The 25,354-nt window shown below is 40.3% G+C and overlaps 1 protein-coding gene across 1 annotated transcript in view; it reads right to left on the minus strand.

Moving 5' to 3' along the window:
* Nucleotides 1–25,354, minus strand: part of ldlrad3 (low density lipoprotein receptor class A domain containing 3) — a 128,272-nt gene that overhangs the window by 58,372 nt on the left and 44,546 nt on the right. Inside the window, exon 2 of the mRNA XM_010883675.3 lies at nt 23,977–24,123. Within this exon, the coding sequence (XP_010881977.2) occupies nt 23,977–24,123 (147 nt within the window). The remainder of the gene's footprint in view (nt 1–23,976; nt 24,124–25,354) is intronic.

Here is a 25,354-nt window from a genome sequence, read left to right on the forward strand (position 1 = left end):
AGCTGAAAGTCTGTATTGCCCAGCGACAGCCCTGAAACCTGAAGGATCTAGAAGTGGTCTGTATGGAGCAGTGGGCCAAAATCCCTGCTGCAGTGTGTGCAAACCTGGTCAAGAACTACAGGAAACGTATGATCTCTGTAATTGCAAACAAAGGTTTCTGTACCAAATATTAAGTTCTGCTTTTCTGATGTATCAAATACTTATGGCATGCAATAAAATGCAAATGAATTACTTACTTAATCATACAATGTGATTTCCTGGATTTTTGTTTTAGATTCCGTCACTCACAGTTGAAGAGAACCTATGATAAAAATTACAGACTTCTACTTGCTTTGTAAGTGGGAAAACCTGCAAAATCGGCAGTGTATCAAAAACTTGTTCGCCCCACTGTATCTCTGCTCACGCCCTACTTCCTTCCGTCTCGCACACGCTCCATAAAAAAAAAAAAAAAACATCTCGGAGCACAGGTAGGCCAGGTTGTGACAGGCATGCATGAGCGGCAGAGTGAGGAGAGACATGGAGCGTGGGGAATAACAGAAAAGAAAGAGCGAGAAGGCAGCTGAAGAGTTGAAAGGAAATTGTCTGACCTTGCCTGTGCGTTTGTAAGGGAAGGAAAATCGATGAGTAATGGAGTCTGGGTGAAAGCAAGGAGGGCCGGCAGAAACATAGACAGTCTGCATGGAGGCTAGGAGATCAAACTAATCAATCTGGCCCCTTCTGAGTCCAGGCCCGGTGTGACGCTGTACAATACAATAAAGTTCTGAGAGAACCACATACAGTAGAGTGGCCTAAACAGCCACCTTCAGCCTTCCTCTTTCTGGGTCCTGAAACATTAATGGAAATTTCCATCACGTACAGGCCAGCAACGTTCAGGCAATATTACTGGCATGCGTATCAGAAGCTGTGAGTGACTCCTGTATACTGGATGTAATAACCATCCAGGCACAATGAGCAAAGGTTTTCCGTGTCTCAGCGCTACCTACCCTTTGTCATGACATGTGTGTGATATCAATTAGGAAGACATGTTGAATGTATCTGTCTGTTTACTGCTAGCTTTGTTGAATGATGGAAAGACAAAGGGGGACTACTTGGGGTAGAAAATGAGCATTGTAGAGTACAGCGATAGATCTCATTGATAAATACTCTGCTGTAATATTCATCAGAGAGGCTCATATCTCCTAATGGCCTGGCTTCAAGGCAACGCGTCCGACAACGTGTGCTCTACAATGGCACATCAGCATTTCTTATTCTTTTGTAGATTTCAGGAAAGCTGCTTTGCTGGAGCACACCTATCTGTAGTGCAGGGGGAGAGTTCAATCTGAAGAAAGGGGGACAGAGGAAGAGAGGGGGACAGAGGGAAAAAGTCTGAGAGAAAAAAAGACGAAAGAAGAAGAAGAAAAAGGCCTAAATCAATATTTCATGCTGGTTTCTGGTATTAATTACAGCAGCTCATTGATCAGTCATCCATTAAGCATCTGGTCTGCACCGGACAAAGACCCATTATGGATCCATGTACTACGCATCTCCTCCTTTTCCCTCTACTACGCATCTCCTCCTCTTCCCTCTACTACGCATCTCCTCCTTTTCCCTCTACTGCATCTCCTCCTCTTCCCTCTACTACGCATCACCTCCTTTTCCCTCTACTGCCTCTCCTCCTCTTCCCTCTACTGCATCTCTCCTACTCTTCCCTCTACTACGCATCTCCTCCTATTCCCTCTACTGCATCTCCTCCTTTTCCCTCTACTGCATCTCCTCCTTTTCCCTCTACTGCCTCTCCTCCTCTTCCATCTACTACGCATCTCCTCCTTTTCCCTCTACTGCCTCTCCTCCTCTTCCCTCTACTACGCATCTCCTCCTTTTCCCTCTCTTCTACAATTCTAAATTTTCCACGCCCTTTCCTTGTTATCACATCTTCTCTTCATTCTCTTTTTTGTTGGGACCTGCAGCCTAAACAGAGCTGTTGTGGGGCTGGATGTGGACCTAGGGTCTACCACAGAGTAGGGGCAATAGAGAGTCTGTGTGGTGTGTGGAGTATGACTAAGACGTAACAGCAGAAGTAATGCCATGCTCCCTCTGTAAGCCCAGGATCCCATGGCCTCTACTCCATGAAGGGCTGCTGGTTATAAGCCTCCTGTCCATTCCTCCCAGTTGGAGAGGTGTGTGTGGGTGTCTCCGTGGGTGGTCAGTAGGAGACGGATTCCTGCATAAAAAGGTTGAATCCTTCACATCTGGAATTTACAGCCTCTGCATCTTTTTTCCTTCACTTAATTCTAATTTCTTGCAGCCTTTTTTGATATCCTCATCTGTACTCTCCCCATCCTTCCTCTTTCGCTCCTCCCTCTTTCCTTCCTTTGCTATGGCCACAGGGTATAATTCCAACAAAAGGATACAGTAAACTTGGCCCAATAATAAACAAGTACGCAGGTAAGGCAACACAATACAGCTGAATTTTGTATACTTATATCCTGGAACTGGTAGCATCAGTTGGTAGTAACGGAGTCTTAACATGAGATTCAACAAAATTACATAACAAATACACCTGTTGTTTCTGATCTGTAATAGTACATGAGCAAACTACAACCACGTTAAAAAAAGGTGTGACGCTTTTATTTGTAAAAAAAAAAAAAAAAAGAAAAAAAAAAGAATGCAATGATGTGCAAATAATTTATACCAATATTTAATTGAAAATAGTACAAAGACAACATATCAAAATTTGAAACTGAGAAATTGTACAGTTAGGACTGGGGCATGTTTACCACTGGGTTGCATCAACTCTTTTAACATTACACTATGTGTTTGGGAACTAAGGAGACCAATTGCTTTAGCATTGTGAGATGAATTACCATTCTTGCTTGATGTAGGATTTCAGCTGCTGAACAGTTCAGGGTCTCCTTTGTCATATTTTATGTTTCATAATGTGCCAAATTATTTTAATGGGTGACAGGTCTAGACTGTAGGCAAGCTAGCAAACAGACTCTTTTACTACGGAGCCATGCTGTTGTAATACGTGCAGAATGTGGTTTGGCATTGTCTTGCCAAAATAAGTGCAGCCTTCCCTGAAAACATTTCAGCCTTTTTTGGGAGTTTTTCCTAGCCACTGAAATTCAACACTGTTGTTGTTTGCTCCTTGGGGTTTAAGGCCAGGTGTTTTATAAAAGCATTTTGTGACAACTGCTAATGTAAAAAGGGCTTTATAAATAAATTAGATTGATTGATTGATGCTCGTTTGGATTGGGATTTAGGGAATTTGGAGGCCAAGTCAACACCTTGCACTCATGTTCCTCAAACCATTCCTGAACCATTTTTGTCTTGGTGCCAGATACCACAGGACACTTTCACAGGTCTTGCAGAGTCCATTCCTTGGGAGATCAGCACTCTTTTGGTGGTACGTGGAAGACCAACAGCTTAGGCAGGTGGTCATAATGTTTCGGTTCATCAGTGTTTTTAGACTTTTATTATGTGCTTGAAGGACTAACACGCTTAATGTACATGGAGAAACGGGAGAAAAGGAAAGGTTTGCCATGAGATTGAGCCGGATGATAACCGTCAAAGCCTTTGTCTATCCTTATGAGCTTGTTTTACGCACTGACTCACTGTCACTTGAGGCTGTACAAGGACCACCAGATAATGTTTACCATTGTAAAGAAATAATCTATAAGTCAGATCAGGAACACTCAAGGAGTAAGGCATGTCAGCCTTGGACCATCAGCATTGGTTAAGCGTGAGGCAGATGGCTCAGGCTTCCAGTGTGTTGTAGGTCAGCATTTAGATCTTTAGCATTGTATCTTCTTGCGGCCAAGTCCTGATGGTTGACCACAGTTCCATCGGCTGCAAAATCCTTGATAATACCACAAACTGCGCTAACAGGAATTACAAGGTCCCAGGAGATGGACTTCTAAGCTTTGGAATGTCTATGCTTGGGGATTAATTTGTGTTTGACATCCTCAGACAGTTCTTGGGTTTTAATTATCATGACAATGGTACAGGGATCTGAATGTTCTTTTTTTAGTTCTGTTTTAGTTTTTTTTACTCAAACCCTATTCTGTGTCAGTCTTACCAAAGGTGAGGAAAATGACCCAGTGTAGAAAATCATCTTCCTCTAACCAAATTACCTAAATACATTTTATTGGACCTTTGTGTGACATAAATCAAAGCACCTGTGAATTAAACATTGTTCTACACTGCATAGAGTGGAGGTAAAACTAGGAAATAATTTGGTATCCCAAATTAAGGAGGGCACTAAATACACAGCTCGGTAAAAAAATTAAGACATCACTGCAAAAAATTCAGTTTCTCTGGTTTTACTATTCATATGTATGTGTTTGAGTAAAATGAAAACTACTGACAACATTACTCCCAAATTCCAATAAAAATATTTATTTGTGGAAAACAAAAATTGGTCAAAATAATTAAAAAGAGGTGCATTGTTATCAGACCTGAAATAATGAAGGAAACATGCTTTGTAAGTGGGAAAACCTGCTAAATCGGCAGTGTTTCAAATACTTGTTCTCCCCACTGTATGTATGTATGCTATGTTAAATACAAAATCTCCTCAAATCTAGAACAAAGCTGATTTGAATTTCATAAAATGCCAGTCAGTTTCAGCATTCATCAACGTCAATACCACCTTCCTAACAAAAAGAGGATTGAAGAATACATTAGAAATAAGATTTAGATGAACAAAACCCTTTATAGAATAACTATTGCTTTAAAAACACCAACGTTGACCATGCCCATGTGGTGATCTATGCCTGGCTGTAATAATTACAAGCAGGCACAGAAAAGAGATCTTTTGTGTTTATTTTGCCTGATTCCAGTACCCAATTTCCAGCACTTGCGTACAGTTCAGGCAACGTGGAAGTATTTTTCTTTAGGCTTGTTTGCTTAGTTTACTGAATGTAACTACTGATGCTTGTAGCCAGCTTGTCCTCAGCTAATCTTTCTTACTGCTGTCCGGATTCGATGCCCACTCTAATGCTTGGCAGTCAGCGTCTCTAACCACTACGCTATTTAACAATGGGTTGTAAGTCAGTCACTCATTCAGAGACAATCTCTCTTCTTTGCTGGCTCCGCTTACACATTCCAACAAAAAGAGGAAATTCAATTTGTCAACTTTGGGTTGAAACTGGACCAGCGCAGAATGCATTGCCTCTGTAGATTTCTAGATGTTTAATTATGGAAAAATGTTGACGTCTCATACATTTATCTGCTGATAGTAGCATACCTGATGACATCCAATGACTACTAAACGAACACAAAATGTCTTATTAAACGGAGTACAGTTGGCAATACACTGAGGCTTCGCAAATTGAAACAAAACATGACTACATTTATTCGTCAGACCTCCTTTGCCTCTCAGTAAACATTCTGACAAACTAGAGTGTGTTGTTCAGGATGCAAATCTCATTCCCGTGCTCATTTTGGCCAATAATGTTTGAAACAAATCACACGGACCAAGAAATCCCTCAGACATGATACAAAACACATAAGGCTACAGCAGGGCGAAATGCCCCTTTAAACATTAAGTTAACATTAGAGAAACCTCTCATTGAATGCATTTATTATAACAAAATGACATTTAAATCCAAACCAGTTTTCCACTAAGATGTTTAAAGGAGTGACCTTTACCGTGGTACAGATAAAATTCAGTTTCACTTAAAGTCAAGATGTTGAAAAAGAAATCTCTGCATAAAATGTCAGACAGTTGGAAACATATTTGTCATGGCATCACGTTTCTGCATTTATATACAGAACAATCCATCATTTCAATTTCACCAGTGCTAGACTGCTGAATCACTAAATATGAGGTACTGAACAGTCAGCCCTGTGCAAATTCTGCTATGAGCAAACATAATCAAAAGATAATGTCTTCTGGTGCTGTCCAGTGGTGTTTATTATGTTCTAATATCTGCACCTGCAGACTGTAATGTTGGGGAATCTGAGGTTCAGACTGTGGGAAATGTAATTGTGCTCTTATGTAAGATGTCTTTTTGTGGAGCAATTTTGGCAGAGTTGTTGTAGGTGGGGAGGTTTAATCCCCCTGTGAGACACCACAGTGAAATGGAGGTTACTATTCGCTTTTGGTTTATTGTTTTGTGCAATAAGTGTAAATTCTGGTGCAACTGGACCCTGGAGTCTTGACTATAGGGACCATCTACTTGTGCCCTTGAAGGCTTAAAAGTTACAAACAATAAGGTTCTTAAAAATACTTCATAAGAGTATTGTGCCAATGAAAATGATATGAAATAAAAGACTGGCATGTCACATATTCTAAAAGTCACCCTCCCCATTTATACATGGCACTCAGAATATTCCCAGCACACATGCTTTATGCATTAGCTTGTGCAATTAGCGAATAAGGTACATAGTGAAGTACATAATGCAAACATTGGCCAAACTCAAAATACATTAAATACTTAAAGGGGAATAGCAAAAAATACTGAAAATGTGCCAATGTTCATAATGTTCATAATGTTCACTTTTTAATCACAGTTGGACTGTTAACTTAAACCTGCAGCTTACTTCAGGAGAGTGGAGTTGAGCTAACATCAGCTACATAATGGAGAGAACAACTCTTAATTAAGGACCACACTTAAAAAAAGAAATTATTATTGACACCCCTAGAAAAGTATTAAACAAATACAACATTATTATAGAAGGTACAGCTCCTAAAAAATTAAGAGAAATTAAGAGACCACTGCACCTTTTTCTTTCCTTTCCAAAAAAGTCAAAATTTTCCTTTTTAACTTTTTTGGAAAGGAAAGAAAAAGGTGCAGTGGTCTCTTAATTTTTTCCGCAGCTGTACATAGAGTACATACTATATTTCTATATTAAGTCCTTTTGAGTCAGCGGTGATCCATTACTTTTCACCGGGGTATTAAAATGAGTTAGCTAAAGTCAGTAATTTATTTTAGCTCTACGATTACCATCACATTCAGCTTCCTCAAGTAGTCAGGAAGACTTTGTTCAAGGTTTTCTTGTCTTTGGCACGCAGCTTGTCACTCCAGCATGCTAACCACTCCCAGGTGTTTGCATTACTGAAGAACCAAGGACGTAGTAGGGTAGGGAATAAACAATGTGATGCTTACAGAATAGTGCTATGAGATTATGAGAATTAAGGGCATGCTCAAAGCAACTCTTACAACAAAGCAAAAGATGTGTCAAATATATTCAGTTCTGTGTTTGAAATATAACTGTCTATTATGATGTGTTGAATGGTTTTTTGTTTACAGAATACGAGTCCAAGATCTCACGGCCTGCTCAAATACAACTATTTTCTCAGTAGAGAAATTAATTGCAATGTTGTTACAGTGCAATGACTTAAAAATATACAATCATTTTATGGTTTCTGTCTGTCAATGTTCTATATAATTCATTGTTTAATGTTTCGCTTGATATCCAGACAGAGTAGCTGATTCTTTTTGCTAATAGGGAAACTGCTAATAGAAGCTAATAGGGAAACTTTGAAAAATATAGTAGGTGTAACACTGCTTGTATCCCTGCTTCTCCTGACAGTATACATGTACAAAATGAGCAATATAAAATGACTAATGGCTGTTCTAGCCATGGTATCATGTAAAGCATTTGTGTATTATCTAAACATGCATTTTACTTCATGGGTTTTAAATATTAATTAATCAGCATTTAAAATAGCTTCTCCCAAATCGTCATTTGCATCATGGGAGATATTATTTACCCTTCTGACATTTAATTGACGACAGGATAGAACAGGGTAAGGTCAGTATTCTGCAGGTTACAGACATGTTTTAAGCCAATTTATATTGATTCCATTTAGTTTGTCTTTGCAATGCTTTTCTAAAGATTTGTACAGTTTTGCAAGCTTAATTCCTCATGTTTGCAAATAAAAATCCATCAACTTCGTCAGCCTCCTCACTGTTAAAATCAACTGTTCAACCTTTACAAAGCTTAATGTCTGTGTGTGAATGTATAAATACATAATTTGTGAGAATGTGCCTCAGTGTGTTTTAAATTACCAATGGGTTTGAGTATCAAAATCAGACAGCCAACAATCTAGCCCGTTCCTCCTCATCTACATTATTTTGAAAAACACATTTTCATTAATGAGACACGGGGGAGATTCAGTTGAATATGATCTTTACTTTCAGCTCATGGTGGTTGCAGATGGTGGATGTCCCTTAGGTCGATGTTTGGCATCTCCTTCTCTCTAGAAATCCTTGTAAGAAATGCATTTTCAAAATGTTCCCTGTCTCCTGCCGTTTTAAACTTAGGAGGACAAGAGGTCCTGGCCCACACTTGAGGAGTACCTGGCTTGAAAGACCCATTGCTGTATCTGTCCAAAGTCCTCCTGGTTGTGTTGCAGATCAAGATGATACCTGACGATTTCAGCTGCCACTGTACATCACCCCCTCCCCATTATTGTCCCTGTCCTTTTCCATCTGGTCATGCTTCTGACCTGGACTAAGTTTAAATAGACTCAGGACTCAGCCCAGATGCATTTATTAATTATTACAATTTGTAATCTTAATATGTTCACCTGGCACAGACAGAAGAGGACTGGTCACCCCTCTGAGCCTGGGTCCTCTCTAGGTTTCCTCCGAAATGTCTGCCTTCTTAGGGAGTTTTTCCTAGCAACTGAAATTCAACATTACAGTTGTTTGCTCCTTGGGGTTTAAGGCCGGGTGTTTTGTAAAAGCCCTTTGTGACAACTGCTGATGTAAAAAGGGCTTTATAAAAACATTTATTGATTGAGAGCTTTGCATGAAAAACCCAATTTGTGTGAAGGCCGCCCACATCAGTACTAACCGCTGCCTAAGTAGCCATGTCTTCTGGGGCTTGGAGAGAGAACCAGAGTAATAGAGTAATGATTCCCACCCGCAACACAGAGACAGAGCAGTGAACAAGAATTGTGGTTGCACTGTGTACAGTAAAATGGTGCAATTGTCTGTAGGATAATACTACCATGGCATAACACATGGGTGGTAAAAGGTTGTGGACAAATTTCCTTTTTACACTGAGAGGGAGAGAGTAAAACAAGAGAGAATTCTGTCTCATTTTGCATAATAATTCCCATAGCATTTAAATTTACATTGGCATGTACCGCCAGCTTATATGTGAGAGGATAGAGGGCTGATTCGAGGGACATGTGCGCCCACCCCCTTGTAAGTTTACAATTTCCACAGTATTTTGATAGGCTACACAAGGTAGCCTATATCAAATATAATTGGGTACACAGAGCAGAGTAACAATAATTGCCATTTGTTTCTCCACCTGAAACACCCTTAATAATAAAGCATGGATCATGCAGCCGACTCGAAATGCATTACAAAGTCTGATATAATGGTAATGAAATCTGTTTTTTCGGCTATGGACGAGATTGAAAAGTTGTCATTTACTCATTACGTCAGTAGGAAATGGAAATCTATTAACAGCACAGGGGCTTTTAATTTTTACTGATGCTTTTTGGCAATGCTCATTTAATTTGCTCAAAACACTTTGAATTCTTAATCTTGATTGTTTTCTAAATCAAACCTCAAGCATCAAGTGTAAAAATTCATCTCAAAACAAGTATGTTGATTTATCACCCTACAAATGTCAGATATGGATGAGATTCATCCCAAAGTGAAAAGAGGATCTAATCAGAAAGGCCTATAAAATCTTGTACATCCCTTAATCAACTCCTCACGTAGACATTTTATGGCTAAGGTTGATCCGTGAATTATTAAGCTAATCACGGACAACCAAGCCCATGTCCAGAATGTGCTGTGCTGCATTGCATGACAATGGAATTAAAGCAACAACACTGGCCCTCATGCTTAAATTAATCTGAAATTAGGCTTGACACAAACTATTTATATTTGTGACAGGGCTGTCCAGAACACTTTGCATATACTTTGTCTACACAGCAATGGAGAGTAGGCATTCATGTAATGAATTGCAATCCTACTTTGTTTACCACTTATCTGTGAATCCTCCCCAGCGTGTTAATACACATCCATTAGTATACAGGATCTGCTGTGCCAAGTTGTTGGAAATTGGGAATATATCCTCTTGTATCACCTTTCCATGCTTCCTTCCAAAAATGATGTTAACAAGAAAGCCGGAGTTGCCTCCAAGTGGTCCTAAGACGCTGTGTGTGTGAATCCTTCTGCATTTTGTGTGCCTGAACGGACTAACTAGATTGCCAATTCATAAACGTAGCTTGTAACATGGTAAGTCATCATTACTTTTTTCTACCCATAACATTCTAATAGCAGCATAAGCAAACATCTTCCATGCTGTGTTAATATTATAGATCTCCCCTAATAGATGTTTGTGGATAAAAATCTCTAGCCACCGTGCTTTGCGGTAGCCTGACTAATGCATTTGGTCCCCCATTTATTGAATTTGGGAATCAATTATTAAAGACACAATCATATGATTGTAATGTTGCATCTATCAAAAGGTGGCCAACCATCTATCAGGAGAGCTACTGTGTGCAGGCTCAGAAACAAATACAATACCTCACAAAAGTATTCACCCCATTTCCACGTTTTGTGTTATAACATGAAATCAAAATAGATTTAATTAGTAGTTTTGGTACAAAGATTCCATAACGTCAAAGTATCTAATATATGTATGTATGTATTTATACAGTTCCAGAAAAAATTAGGAGAGAACTGCACCTTTTTCTTTCCCAAAAAGTCGACTCTTTTCGACTCTTTTGGAAAAGTAATGAAAGAGGTGCAGTGGTCTCTTAATTCTTTCCGGAGTGTGTCTGCTCTCGCTCTCTATCGCTATCTATAACTATATATAAGTAATTTCCTAAGCATTCACCACAAGGATCTTGATTGGACAGTGCGATTTGACATTCGGCCTCAAAATGTCTTGGTATTCTCCTGATTTCATGATGCCATGCACACATTCATGGCATCTAGTGCCAAAGGCAGCAATGCAACCCCAAAATATCACCTCCATGTTTGGCTGTGGGGAAGGTGTTCTTTTCTTTGAAGGCTTCTAATTTGTTCTCATCCGCCCAAAGGATTGTGGCATGTTCCGGTGAGTGTGCAAATTGCAGTCAGGCTTACTCATATCTCTCTCTCCTAGCAGTGGGGTCCCTTAGGGTCTCCTACCATATAACCCCCCTTCATTGAGTTCACTGTCGTACCATTTGTCTGAAGGTCAGTGTGAAAGCGTGACAGTTGATTAAGGTGCTTTCTCCAGCATTTGAACAATCCTTTGCTGCAATCTTCCATCAAGTTCTCTCTTGTGGCCAGGTCCAGGGAGGTCAGATACTGTGGCATGGGCATTAAACGTCTTGATAACATTACATATGAGGCTGTGTAGCTGCAGACCAGTCAGGGTGCCCAGGGAGCAATGGAAGAAGGTGGTCTGGTCTGATTAATCATGTTTCCTTTTACATCACGTGGATGGCCAGGTGCGTGTGCGTCGCTTACATGGAGAACACATGGAACCAGGATGCACTATGGGAGGGAGGCAAGCCGGCGAAGGCCGTGTGATGCTTTGGGCAATGTTCTGCTTGGTGACCTTGGGCCCTGCCATTCATGTGGATGTTAATTTGACATACCACCTACTTCAGCATTGCTACAGACCATGTGCACCCTTTCATGGCAACGGTATTCCCTGATGACATTGGCCTCTTTCAGGAGGATAATGCTCCATGCCACAAAGCAAAAATGGTTCAGGAATTGTTTGAGGAACACAACAAGTTCAAAGTGTTGACTTGGCCTTCAAATTCCCCAGATCTCAATCCAATCGAGCATCAGTGGGATGTGCTGGACAAACAAGTCCGATCCATGGAGGACCCACCTCGCAGCATACAGGTCTTAAAGGATCTGCTGCTAATGTCTCTGTGCCAGATACCACAGCCCAGGTCAGGGCTGTTTTAGCAGCAAAATAGGGACCTACACAATATTAGGCAGGTGGTCATAATGTTATGGCTGATCGGTGTATAAAGTATCTTAACATAGCAGGCCGTCTAATTGGTAGTGATGGCATGCTCAAAGTGATGCTTCGGTATACGCCTCAATATTTTCTAGTGAGACAGGTCGTAACGAAGCTTCGGTACCCGTTTCAGATAAAAAACACCCCTTAGATTACGTATGAAGCTTTGTTTCTGCACTGTACAACCTGATGCTTTTGGTTGAGTCCAGTTTGAGTATATTAGGAAGTGAAATGCTGTTCATTTTCGACAGTGGGCGAAAGTTGTTTGATGACTGAATACAGATATTGCTACTTGAGAGATTTTGGACCCATCTAGAACAAAATGTGTGTTGCTCAATAAAAATTAATAAGATATTTCCCTGTTACAAAAGTACTGTTCTTTCCTTAGTGTACAGTTACAAAAGCTCAGTTGCCAGTTCACCTCTCTTTATTTCTTTATTCACTGATTAAACGAGCAAAAAATAAAATACAATAATGTACGCTATAGTTATATAAACGATATTGACTTTGCATTGCGAGTGATGCAACTGACGTGAGCCCTTGAAGTGGATGACTGAAGCTTCCATTGAGCCAACGCAACATCATTGCGGAGATCATTATTTTACATGCTATTAATGATTTCAATCAGTAGGTACCCTCTGTGAGCGCTGTCTAGTGATGTCTCTGGTGCCTAGCACGTTGGTTTTGTTTTAAGTCGGAAAAGACACCAGCAACCTTCTATTAGATTTTCACTGGCTACAAAGATGCATGCAGTTATTGTGGTAGTTCCAAAAGTTAAGGGCTGTGACACCCCTGGTCTAACGGACACCCTTGTCAGACCCTTGTCTAATGGACAGACTTGGAAAACAACTTTAACCGTTTTCACTTAAAATTAATGAAATCCTGCTTATTATCATTTTTATCATAAAGAGTTTTAATAGGTTTAGTCATTTTTTATTATAAACTTTGGTGATGTTTAATTAATTGTCTGAAAATGGGCCCAAAGTGAGTAATTTCTTTACTAAAGGACTTTTGAACCTCGAAAATAGATCACACTCACACAAAGTAGGGTTTCCTATTGAGGATGGTGGTAAAGCAACTAGCTATTTAAAGGCTAATGGAATAAAAGGTTAGCCCAAGCTTCAAGCTATGCTTCAGCTAGAGATATAAAACATCAGGTGGTACATATCTACCAAACAAGCAGAAGCTCAATATGAGAGGGGAAATACTGTACATTTCATTTAGCATTTTGCAATGTTAAGAAGGAAGCAAGGTAAAAATGTATGGAATGTCATAAAAATTTTGCAATGCATATGAAACCTGACGTCAAACATCCTCGCTTCGCCTTGACAGCGTTCTAACCATTTGAGCTATACAAAAAGTACAAATTGGATAGTCCCACCAGCGAACATTTCAAGTTAGCTGTTGAGGGATTTTAAAGTACGGTTTTAACTCTGTTACTGTACACATGAAACCTAAATAGTTGTAGAAAAAGTGTCAAAAGCAAATGTAGGAATCATACAGTAGGCTTGAGGTCTAGCATCTGGAATGTTGCACAGTCTGGTCTGTGATGCTGTGTTGAGATGACATGGAAGCACCTCTGATTGGAGAATTTATCAGCAAGACAGTCTATTTCCGTCTTGATTGGAACGGAACCATTTGGCAAAAAAAGAAGGTAGCAGATTATGTTGAACATAATTGATAAAATGGAGTGGTATTTTGAGATATTCTAAGATGTAGGAAGTAGGTGAGTGGGCGGAGAGTAGATTGTAGCCAAAAGAGGTGTTATACCAAACTGATTAGTTTTCACTAAGAAGTACTGAACCAAAGTATCTTTGTCAAGTATGGTTATGTATGACATGTTGAGATGATAACAAATGTAGATGGAAGATGAGGATGTAAACTCAAACATTACAGTTAGCAAAAGAATGCCAAAAAAACATTAGTCACTGCATGGGGACTGCAATGGAGATGAACCATGGTATGATCATTTGGATACGATAGACCAACGGTGACATTGGTGACTGGCTGGTGAAGAGGAAATTGGCCAACTTTGGAGAGTCTGACCTGCTGCACACTTGAACAGGCATCAGCTTCAATGATGTAGGAGAGGGTCATACAACTGCAGATGTAGGAAAGGAGCCAAACAACTGCAGAAACAGGGGAACAATGACTACATACACTCACCTAAAGGATTATTAGGAACACATGTTCAATTAATGCAATTATCTAATCAACCAATCACATGGCAGTTGCTTCAATGCATTTAGGGGTGTGGTCCTGGTCAAGACAATCTCCTGAACTCCAAACTGAATGTCAGAATGGGAAAGAAAGGTGATTTGAGCAATTTTTGGCATGGTTGTTGTTGACAGACGGACCGGTCTGAGTATTTCACAATCTGCTCAGTTACTGGGATTTTCACGCACAACCATTTCTAGGGTTTACAAAGAATTGTGTGAAAAGGGAAAAACATCCAGTATGCGGCAGTCCTGTGGGCGAAAATGCCTTGTTGATGCTAGAGGTCAGAGGAGAATGGGCCGACTGATTCAAGCTGATAGAAGAGCAACTTTGACTGAAATAACCACTCGTTACAACCGAGGTATCCAGGAAAGCATTTGTGAAGCCACAACACGCACAACCTTGAGGTGGATGGGCTACAACAGCAGAAGACCCCACCGGGTACCACTCATCTCCACTACAAATAGGAAAAAGAGGCTATAATTCGCACACCAAAATTGGACAGTTGAATGTTGCCTGGTCTGATGAGTCTCGATTTCTGTTGAGACATTCAGATGGTAGAGTCAGAATTTGGCGTAAACAGAATGAGAACATGGATCCATCATGCCTTGTTACCACTGTGCAGGCTGGTGGTGGTGGTTTAATGGTGTGGGGGATGTTTTCTTGGCACACTTTAGGCCCCTTAGTGCCAATTGGGCATCGTTTAAATGCCACGGCCTACCTGAGCATTGTTTCTGACCATGTCCATCTCTTTATGACCACCATGTACCCATCCTCTGATGGCTACTTCCAGCAGGATAATGCACCATGTCACAAAGCTCGAACCATTTCAAATTGGTTTCTTGAACATGACAATTAGTTCACTGTACTGAAATGGCCCCCACAGTCACCAGATCTCAACCCAATAGAGCATCTTTGGGATGTGGTGGAACAGGAGCTTCGTGCCCTGGATGTGCATCCCACAAATCTCCATCATCTGCAAGATGCTATCCTATCAATATGGGCCAACATTTCTAAAGAATGCTTTCAGCACCTTGTTGAATCAATGCCACTTAGAATTAAGGCAGTTCTGAAGGCGAAAGGGGGTCAAACACTGTATTAGTATGGTGTTCCTAATAATCCTTTAGGTGAGTGTAGGTTGGCTGAGACATGGACAGAATGACGGCAGTGAAGGAATTTGAGATGCTGCAGGGGCAGGCCGGACCTTGGGAAGAGAGGTTGACACTGGCGGTGGTGGAGGTCAGTAGAACACAATATAACTTTGGTCAGTGGTACAAAGTAATAAATGTGCAGGGAAAGATGTGAGTTGAGCAACAAGCTCTATATCTGCATTTAGTGTCATCTGTTGAGAAAAGAAGAGACTGGATGCAGGTGTTCCATGAAGGAAGAGCCAGATCAGAGCCAGAGCTCAGATCATGAGTAAATTGATGGAATCGGTATTCTGAACTGACATAAGGTTACACTTGAGGGCAACAGGGGCTGAGCCAAAGCAGAAGCATTCATAGAAGGTTGCTAGCTGAGTGGCTGCAGTTCACAAGAAATAAAGTGAAATGGTGCAGAGGTGGTGGTCACAGGACTGGTGGGACCACACGCAAAGATATACCAATGTGACTGTTGGAAAATTGTGAGAAGATTACATTGTTACATTGAAATTACATTAAGATCAAGAACTTTGAAGAAGAAATTTAGATTAAGAAGGTTGAAGAAGACATTACGATTAAGACATCTGAAAAAGAAATGAATACTAAGACGCTTGAAGAGGACATTAATATAAAGACATGTAAAGAAGACATTTATATTAAGATGTTTGAAGACATTAAGATTGAAAGGCTTTCAAACTGATTTCAGATGGCGCAAAGCCATGGTGCTGATATTGTTGAGTGGCAACACTGTCCAGGAGTCATCTATAAGGAGAAGGATGTTTGAGAGTATGAGGTGCAGCTGTGGGTGCCACTACAGAAGATGTAGAATTAGAAAGAGGGAACGGTGTAACAGCGAGCAGTGGCAGTAAATATAATCAATCAATCAATCAATCAAATGTATTTATAAAGCCTTTTTACATCAGCAGTTGTCACAAAGTGCTTTTACAAAACACCCAGCCAGCCTACTTCAAAGGCAGACAGGATGCAGGCGGTGACAGGCTGCAGGCGTAGACAGGCTGCAGGCGGTGACAGGCTGCAGGCAGTGACAGGATGCAGGCAGTGACAGGATGCAGGCAGTGACAGGCTGCAGGCGGTGACAGGCTGCAGGCGGTGACAGGCTGCAGGCGGTGACAGGCTGCAGGCGGTGACAGGCTGCAGGCGGTGACAGGCTGCAGGCGGTGACAGGCTGCAGGCGGTGACTAGATGCAACAGGATGCAACCATACAGGTTGCAAGAGAGAGTTTGCTAGTGAAGACGCAACAGTAGAGCTCCATATATAAGACACCCAGTATGTCAAAGTGTTTGAATGCAGGAGCCTGGAGGCAGTTTCGGGTAGCTGTAGGTCAGGTAACTGCAGAGATTTGTGCAGAAACATGTGTCCTGATCTGTTTGTTGGGGAAACTGTAGGTGCAAGGACATAAAATAAATAGTTTTTAATCTGTAGACGCTGTTTTGGAGGCCAGATGAAAGTCTCTTCAGACCTGATCTATGGCTTCAAGGGCTGCGGCCGTTGCAAAGGGGGCAAATAACGAGAACGTTTACAGATTGAGGCACGGTGTACACAAAGCAATGACATGAAAATGCTACCTCGATTGATAAGCCACTCAGCTGTGAAAAAAATTATGATTATAAGTGGCAGATTGGGTTGAATTAATGTGGTCTGCCAGGACGTTGACTGTGACAAACCAAGACACTTTACAATATCTAATTAAAAGCCAAGGCATCTCAAAGGAATCTCAATACGAATAGTAATTATTCCAGAATGTAGGAAATCTCTTACAATAGATTATATGCCTGCCATAAAAGAATTAGGGCCGGTTTCACAGACACAGATTAAGCCTAGTATAGGACAAAAAAATCTGGCTAAATAGAAAACTTCATTAAGTTAATTTTTTTTTTCCTAGACTACTCTTACTCGGTGTCTGTAAAACCAGCCCATATTTTCGCCTAATGGCTGTAGGTGAAGTCAGCATGTGAAAGATTACTAACAGAATTGCAATAGATTTCAAATCAAGATGAATCCATTCTACTGTGGACTATTAGTTGGCGGCCAGGTCATGGAGTTTGTTGACCAGCCTAGAGGGGATGACTATGTTGAATGCTGAGCTAAAGACTATGAATAGCATTCTCACATAAAGTGGATATTGTCATGGTAGTTCCATCGATAGGAACTCTTTTAGGAGTAAGTACAGATACAAAGTTCTCTAGGCACAATTAACAGTTTATTTGCAAATAAAGAAACGCGTCAAAAGCTTACAGAATAATCCTCTGAGGTAGATACATGAACAGTGAGTATTTATTACAGTTAAAAGGGGTGTGGTAAGATGCTTCCCAGCTGACCTAACTCAATGGAACACATTCCCTTTGTTCTATTACTACCTAGGCTTCAAACAAGGGGCAGGCTGTCCTTCCCCACATGGGTAACTCTGAAGAGGACAGACAAAAGATGCTCTGATGAGTTATACAAGATGGGCAGATTTACGAGTAACCCTATAATCTGCTGATACCAGTCAATGATGTCCCCTAAGCAAATACCAGATCCCCCTCTCCTACTTTCCTAAGGAACAAAGGAAAGATACCCTTACTGGTCTAGGCGGAAGAACAGATGGTCAGAGTACCTAGTGATGCTCTGATATTATACAGACGTGTGTCACAACCAAAGACCAGAGTTACATACCAGGTAATAGAAAGGTAGACAAATGTACATTAGTTCAAAAATGTCCATAACAATAAAAAAAGTCTACACACCCCGGTTAAAATGCCAGGTTCTTGTGATGTAAAAGAATGAGACAAAGATAAATCATGTCAGAACTTTTTCCTCCTTTATTGTGACCTATAACGTGAACAATTCATTTGAAAAACAAACTGAAATCTTTGAGAAGAAAAAAAAAAAAAACTCACAATAACCCGGTTGCATAAGTGTGCACATCCTTAAACTAATAATTTGTTGAGGCACCTTTTGATTTTATTACAGCACTCAGTCTTTCTGGGTAGGCGTCTATTAGCATGGCAATATTTGCCAACTCTTCTTTGCAAAAGTGCTCCAAATCTGTCAGATTGCAAAGACATCTCCTGTGCACAGCCCTCTTCAGATCACCCCACCGATGTTCAATTTGATTCAGGTATGGGCTCTGTCTGGGCCATTCCAAAATGTTAATATTACTCTGGTGAAGCCATGATTTTGTGGATTTGGATGTGTGCTTTGGGTCGTTGTCATGCAGAAAGGTGAACATCCTCTTCATCTTCAGCTTTCTAACGGACACCTGAAGGTTTTGTGCCAAAATTGCCTGGAACTAATTCCCTCTACCCTGACTAAGGCCCTGGTTCCAGCTGAAGAAAAACAGCCCCAAAGCATGATGCTGCCACCACCATGCCTCACTGTGGGTATGGTGTTCTTTGGGTGATGTGCAGTGCTGCTTTTGCGCCAAACATACCTTATGGAATTATGTCCAAAAAGTTCAACCTTGGTTTCATCAGACCATAACACATTTCCCCACGTGGGGGACATGACGTTTGTTTTGGAAACTTCAGCCGGGCTTTTTCTTTGTAAAAAAAGTCTTCTGTCTTGCCATCCTACCCCATAGACCATTCATATGAAGTATACGTAGCATGTAGCACATGTGTTCCATGGTATATCTAATGCTTTGGAAATTATTTTGTACCCTTCTCGAGACTGATATCTTTCAACATTGAGATCCCTCTGATGCACTGGTAGCTCTCTGCTTTTGCTCTGAGATGCAACTAAGAAAATGTCAGGAAAATCCTACTAGAACAGCTGAAAATTTGTGATTAAGTGCACACTTATGCAACCAGGTTATTGTAAGGTTTGTATTTTCATTTTCCCCCCTTGAAGCTTTCAGTTTGTTTCTCAATTGAATTGTTCACATTATAGGTCACATTAAAAGTGGGAAAAGTTCTGACATGATTTATCTTTGTCTCAAAAACACAAAAACCTGGCATTTTCACAGGGGTGTGTAGACTTTTTATATCCACTGAAGGTGTTGGTTTTGTCCAGGTGGGTCAGGGCAGAGTGTAAAGCTGTGGAGATGGCGTCCTCTATAGACCTGTTTGATCGGTAGGCAAACTAGGAGGGATCCAGTGTTGGGGGGAGGCAGGACTTAAGGTCCACAACATCAGCATTCAGGTAAAGGAAAAATAAGGATACTCATTGTTTGGTCATACTGGTACATTGCCTGTAAAGGGTCTTCAGAAAAAAATGTAGGCTGGACAATTAAAGGTAATTCCTTTTTAGCACATATAGAAATATTCACACAGCACAGGTGACGCAGTTGGACTATCTTTCGCTCCACAATGGAGTCCTTTCGAATGCACATTGATGTTTCACTTTTTCACTCAAAAGTTATCTTAATAATTGAAAGCAGTTTGTTCTAATTAATGATCAAAGATCTGAGTTAAAAGATATAATATGTGGAGTTCCACAAGGGTCTGTATTAGGCCCATTACTTTTTATTTTGTTTATTAATGACCTTTGTGAAGTGTCTAAAGAAGTACAGTTTTTGATGTTTGCCGATGATACCAACATTTTCTATTCTGGAAATAATCTTTTAGAAATGTCAGAAAATCTAAGTTTAGAAATGGGAAAAATTAAGAAGAAATGGTTTGACGAAAATAAATTATGTTTAAATTGGGAAAAACAAAATACATGATTTTTGGTAATTTAAAAACCAACAAAGAAAATATAAATATAGCAAATGAAGGAACTGATATTGAAAGAGTTAATGAGATCACATTTTTAGGTGTTATTTTGGATAATAAATTGAATTGGAAAGATCATATAGCTTATATTAAAAGTAAAGTTTGTAAAAGTATTGGGGTCTTATATAAAGTTAAAGATGTTTTAGATTATTCAGCGTTGCATATGTTGTATAATTCCTTAATATTCCCATATTTTGGTTACTGCTCAGAAGTATAGGGTAATACATACCCTACTAACACAAAACCTCTGTTTTTGTTACAGAAAAAAGCATTAAGTATAATCAACAAGACAGGCTATAAAGAACACACTAATAGATTATTTGTAAATTCTGGACTCCTAAAATTCAAAGATTTGGTTGATTTGAAGATTTTGATTATTATGTGGAAAGTTAAGCAGAGAGTTTTGCCTATGGTTTTACAAAAATTATTTACTTTTGTATCTGAGGAAGATGGCCATAGAAGGCAATATCATTTTAAAACTCTCTTTGCACGAACTATACAAAAACAGATGTGTTTATCCATTTACGGAGTTAAACTGTGGAACACCGTGGACTATGAGTTAATGTGTTGCAAAAGTGTTTGTAAATTTAAGAATTTGTATAAGAAAAGAATACAGGAATGTTACAAGAAAAAATTATGACTAACACACTTAAAAAGTAAGTGAAAAGATAGGTATTATTGTAAGTTACAGAAAATGTTTGGTGCTTGGGGTGAGGTTTGGGTTTGGTTTATTCATAAAGTAGTTGTTCTTTATTTTTTTTTGATGTGCACAAATAAGTGACAGGAATTATAAGATTTTCTTCTTTCTGTTCTTTCTTTTTTGTTGATGTTTTCTTTTCTACGTTCTTGCAGCGCGTGTGAATTCGCATGTTTAAGAATGAATTAATGGATAAGCATAAACATTTGTATGTATGATTTTGTGCAATAAATAAATGTTTCACTTTTTCACTTGATATTTTCTTTTTTATTTGCTCCCAAGACTGCTTAACACTGCCAGGGTTACAACTCAAAGAATATGGCAAAAATATGCCATATTTTGCACAATCTTAATTATAGTCAGATGTAGTTGTGCCTTAGTGATGGGGCAGTATTATTGATAAGCCTTGTAACTTACGCATTTAAACATTTCTGAATTTTTTGCCAGCTTTCCTTCCTGCTTTTGGCAGCAGCAACTGTGTTGCTTATATATATGTACACAGATCAGCCATAACATTATGACCACCTGCCTAATAACATTATGACCACCCTGCCCCTTTTGTTGACAAAACAGCCCTGACCCGTCGAGGCATGGACTTCACTAGACCTCTGAAGGTGTGCTGTAGTATCTGGCACCAAGACGTTAGCAGCAGATCCTTTAAATCCTGTAAGTAGGGCTCCTTTTGCACAAATTACTGGATCAATGCGGCATGGAGGCAATCAGCCTGTGGCACTGCTGAGGTGTTATGGAAGCCCAGGTTGCTTTGATAGCGGCATTCTGCTTGTCTGTGTTGTTGGGTCTGGTGAATCTCATTTTCCTCTTCACAATACCCCATAGATTCTCTATGGGGCTAAGGTCAGGCAAGTTGGCTGGCCAATCAAGCACAGTAACACCATGGGCAGCAAACCAGTTACCAGTCATTTTGGCACTGTGGGCAGGTGCCGAGTCCTGTTGGAAAAGGAAATCAGCAACTCCATAAAGCTTGTCAGCAGATGGAAGCATGAAGTGCTCTAAAATCTCCTGGTAGACCGCTACATTAACTCTGGCCTTGATAAAACACAGTGGACCAACACCAGCAGATGGCATGGCACCCCAAACTTCACTGATTGCGGAAATTTCACACCGGACTTCAAGCAACTTCGATTATGTTCCTCTCCACTCTTTCTCCAGACTCGGGGAAATTGATTTCCAAATTAAATGAAAATTTACTTTCATCTGAAGAGAGGACTTTGGCCCAGGTAAGATGCTTCTGGCGTTGTTTCTGGTTCAGGAGTGGCTTGACACTAGGACTGTGATACTTATAGCCCATTTCCTGGACACGTCTGTGCATAGTGGCTCTTGATGTACGGACCCCAGCCTCAGTCCACTCCTTGTGAAGCTCTCCCAAGTTCTTGAATCAGCTTTGCTTAACAATCCTCTCAAGGCTGCGGTCATCCCTGTTGCTTGTGCACCTTTTCTTACTACACTTTTCCCTTCTAGTCAACCTTCCACGAATATGCTTTGATACAGCACTGTGAACTGCCAGCCCTTTCAGCAATGACCTTCTGTGGCTTACCCACCTTGTAGAGGGTGTCAATGAGTGTCTCCTGGACATCTGTCAAGGGAGCAGTTTTTCCCATGATTGTGCTTGTGTGTACTGAAGGCTTAGTGAGTTAATTAACTGATTAGAGCCCTTCTCAAGTCGACATTTCTGTATTGAAATTGTTTTTATTCAAATATTTTTTATTTCCATGAGCTATATAAAGCAGTAAGCATGAAGACTGAAACAAAAAAGCCTTGAAATGTTTCACTTTATGTGTAATGAATCTAGAATATATTGTGTAAAACAATTACCTTTTCCACAATATATACATTTTTTAGATGCACCTGTATATATATTTTCTTCATATTTTTCTAAAATGATCATTTACACCTCTTGAATGAAATACGTGGTTCTGGTTGACTTGTCCATGTTTGCTATTGGTCATATAGTGCAAACACTGCCCATTTTATGTGAACGCACTGGTCGCTTGATTGGGAAAACCTGGGGTGATTTAACAAATTGATAACCACCGTCGTGACACCGCTTATGCAGGATTGCGGTTGTTAGGCTTACTGAAGCCAGCTAACGAAAATATATCCTGGGCATGTTGAACTTGCTTTGTAGTATAGGCCTCTGAATAGGAAGGGATAGCAAACAGAAATAGTTTGCCTCCAGGACTGAACTTCAATTGCCCTTCTGCAGAGAGTACAAATCAGAGCATACATCAGTGAGTTGCCAATGAAGGTGTCCGCTCTGACCACTCCCGACATAGACAGGAAGACCCACAGCCTCAAATAGAGCTAGGAGATTTGCTGGCCATTTTGAGAAGCAGTCACAAGATATACTGTATCAGGCAACACAACCATTTAGGAAAGAGGAGAGAACAATAGGGGTCTGTCCAAAAAAGTTATACTGAAATGATCACGACAGCTACGGCACAGAGGCGGAATTGTCCATTGTATTGAAGGTGTAGTTTGCACCAGTGCTAAATGGGGGCTATGGGTCTGCTGGATTAGAGGATGGGGGGGGGGGGGGGGGGGTTGCACTAAGAGCCAATTTAGACTACTACAGTTGTTGTGATAAATAACATTAACCTAGCATGCAAGTACAATTTTCAATTCACTTTAGCAAAAATAAACTCTTGCAGCACCATAAGGTGAAAAACAAGTGCACAGTGCTTTGGCCAGAGCCCTCATCTGGAAGGCATATAAACTCACTGGCAATGTTGTTTACCTGGTAACTAAAAGCGCTCTCCGTTAACCAAATGCTGTTGCTGGTGATTGTAGAAATGTTTTGGAGCCAGTTTGAGATCTTTTTGGTTGCTTCCTAATGCTAAAATGCATTTTCTATGGAGCTGTTCATGGAGCTGGATGGGCTTACAGAAACAGATATCCAACATTACCGCTCATTCCACTCACAAACACATTGAGTTGGACCTCATCTTTACACCCCTGTTGGAGGTGTAAAGATGCCGTCCCATGGCTGAACCTAGTCCACCTCTGTTGGAGTGTCTGTTGCAAAAGTATCCCACGTCACCTAGGAAGGTGACGTGTAACAATTGACGTTTTCATCTGTATCCTCGATGCATATCTGGCTACAAGCCTCGTTCATCTAAATAAATCATTGTGGTGTAGAAACTCTATAATGGTAAGAATGTTGACGAAGAAAGAAAAAAGAGAGAGGTAGGCAGAGTAAGGGATAGAAACAGGGGGAAAGGGAAAGCTAATGGTGGAGAATGAATAATGGGGATTTGTACTTACGGCATCCTTTCTCGTCACTCTTGTCAAAGCAGTCAGGAAGTCCATCACACTGCCAACCCCCGGGGACACACTTCCCATCCCCACACATGAAATTTCCTGGGATGTTACACTCTGTGGTGAAGTTGTTTCCCGGAAGGAGCTGGCTCTCTGTTTGAGAGATAAAAGAGAGAAAGGGAGGAGAAGAGCAAAGGGAAGATGAGTGGAGAGTGGGAGAAGGCAGCACAGGATCGGACAAGGATATGGAGAGAGAAAATAGAGAGGGGATGAGGCAAGATGATGGAGAGGATGAGCAAGAAAAGACGGAATCAGATGAGAAGAAGAAGGAAATAATATTACAATCTGAGTCCAAACAGAACTTGGCATGGTAAAAGGATATTGCATTCAAAAGATAATAATCACACAGTCAAAAGGCAGGCTATTATTATCACCAAATGGAAAATATTTAAGGCAGTGGCTCCTCAATTCCTATATCAGTACCTAGGCAGGTCATGCAAACAGAGAATAACATTATGAATACCAATATGAAAGGAATGAAAGGGTCATGGTGATACCAGTCAGTCTCCCCATGCAGCAAGCCTACTGCTGCCTAACATAATGGAGGACAGATAATTTACGCACACCTACACTCCAAGACACACATGAAATGCTTTAGTTGAATCCACAAATCAAATTTACATTTAAATAGGATTCAAACATTACAAAAGGCGCTATGTGTATAGACACTTAAGGATGGAAATAGCACCTTCTTCCACACAGTAAGGCTGCCCATGACCGCTGACACTAAGCACTACCTTGCTAGCCTACTGTATTTGCTTCGGTCTTATTTAGGCCTGCAATCTACGCAGCCTAACCTGTGTACACTAAGACAAGACTCTGGAATTGTGTTACCTTGTCACTAAAGGCTTGTTCTAACTCAAATGAGTAGTGCACTTACAATACAAGCACCTCCCCCTGGCCTCCCCCAAACACTATAAAATCAGGTGTGTGTATTTGTTATGCAGAGATCACATTATCTAAATCAAACTAACTTGCTCTTATTCAGCGCATTTATATTTACGAATCTCTGCTCTCTGTCATACTACCTAGCTCACCTTGCCTGCAATCAGATCAACAATAAGATATGTATTTTATTTGACCAGGTAAGCCAATTTGGACAATTCTCATTTACAATGAAGAACTGGACAATGGCATAAGAAAATGCAAGACATTGCTCAGTAACACAATATTACAACTGACACACTTTGTAAAATGGAATAAGCACTGTAGACAGACGTGGACAAATATAAACATGTACTACAGTGAAGTCATAAGGTAAGTGTGGACCACATAATTAGCTGGCATAGGCCTACCAACTTACAGTGGCTATAAAAAGTATTCA

This window comes from Esox lucius, chromosome 19 (genome assembly GCF_011004845.1).
Source record: "Esox lucius isolate fEsoLuc1 chromosome 19, fEsoLuc1.pri, whole genome shotgun sequence".
NCBI lineage: Eukaryota > Metazoa > Chordata > Actinopteri > Esociformes > Esocidae > Esox > Esox lucius.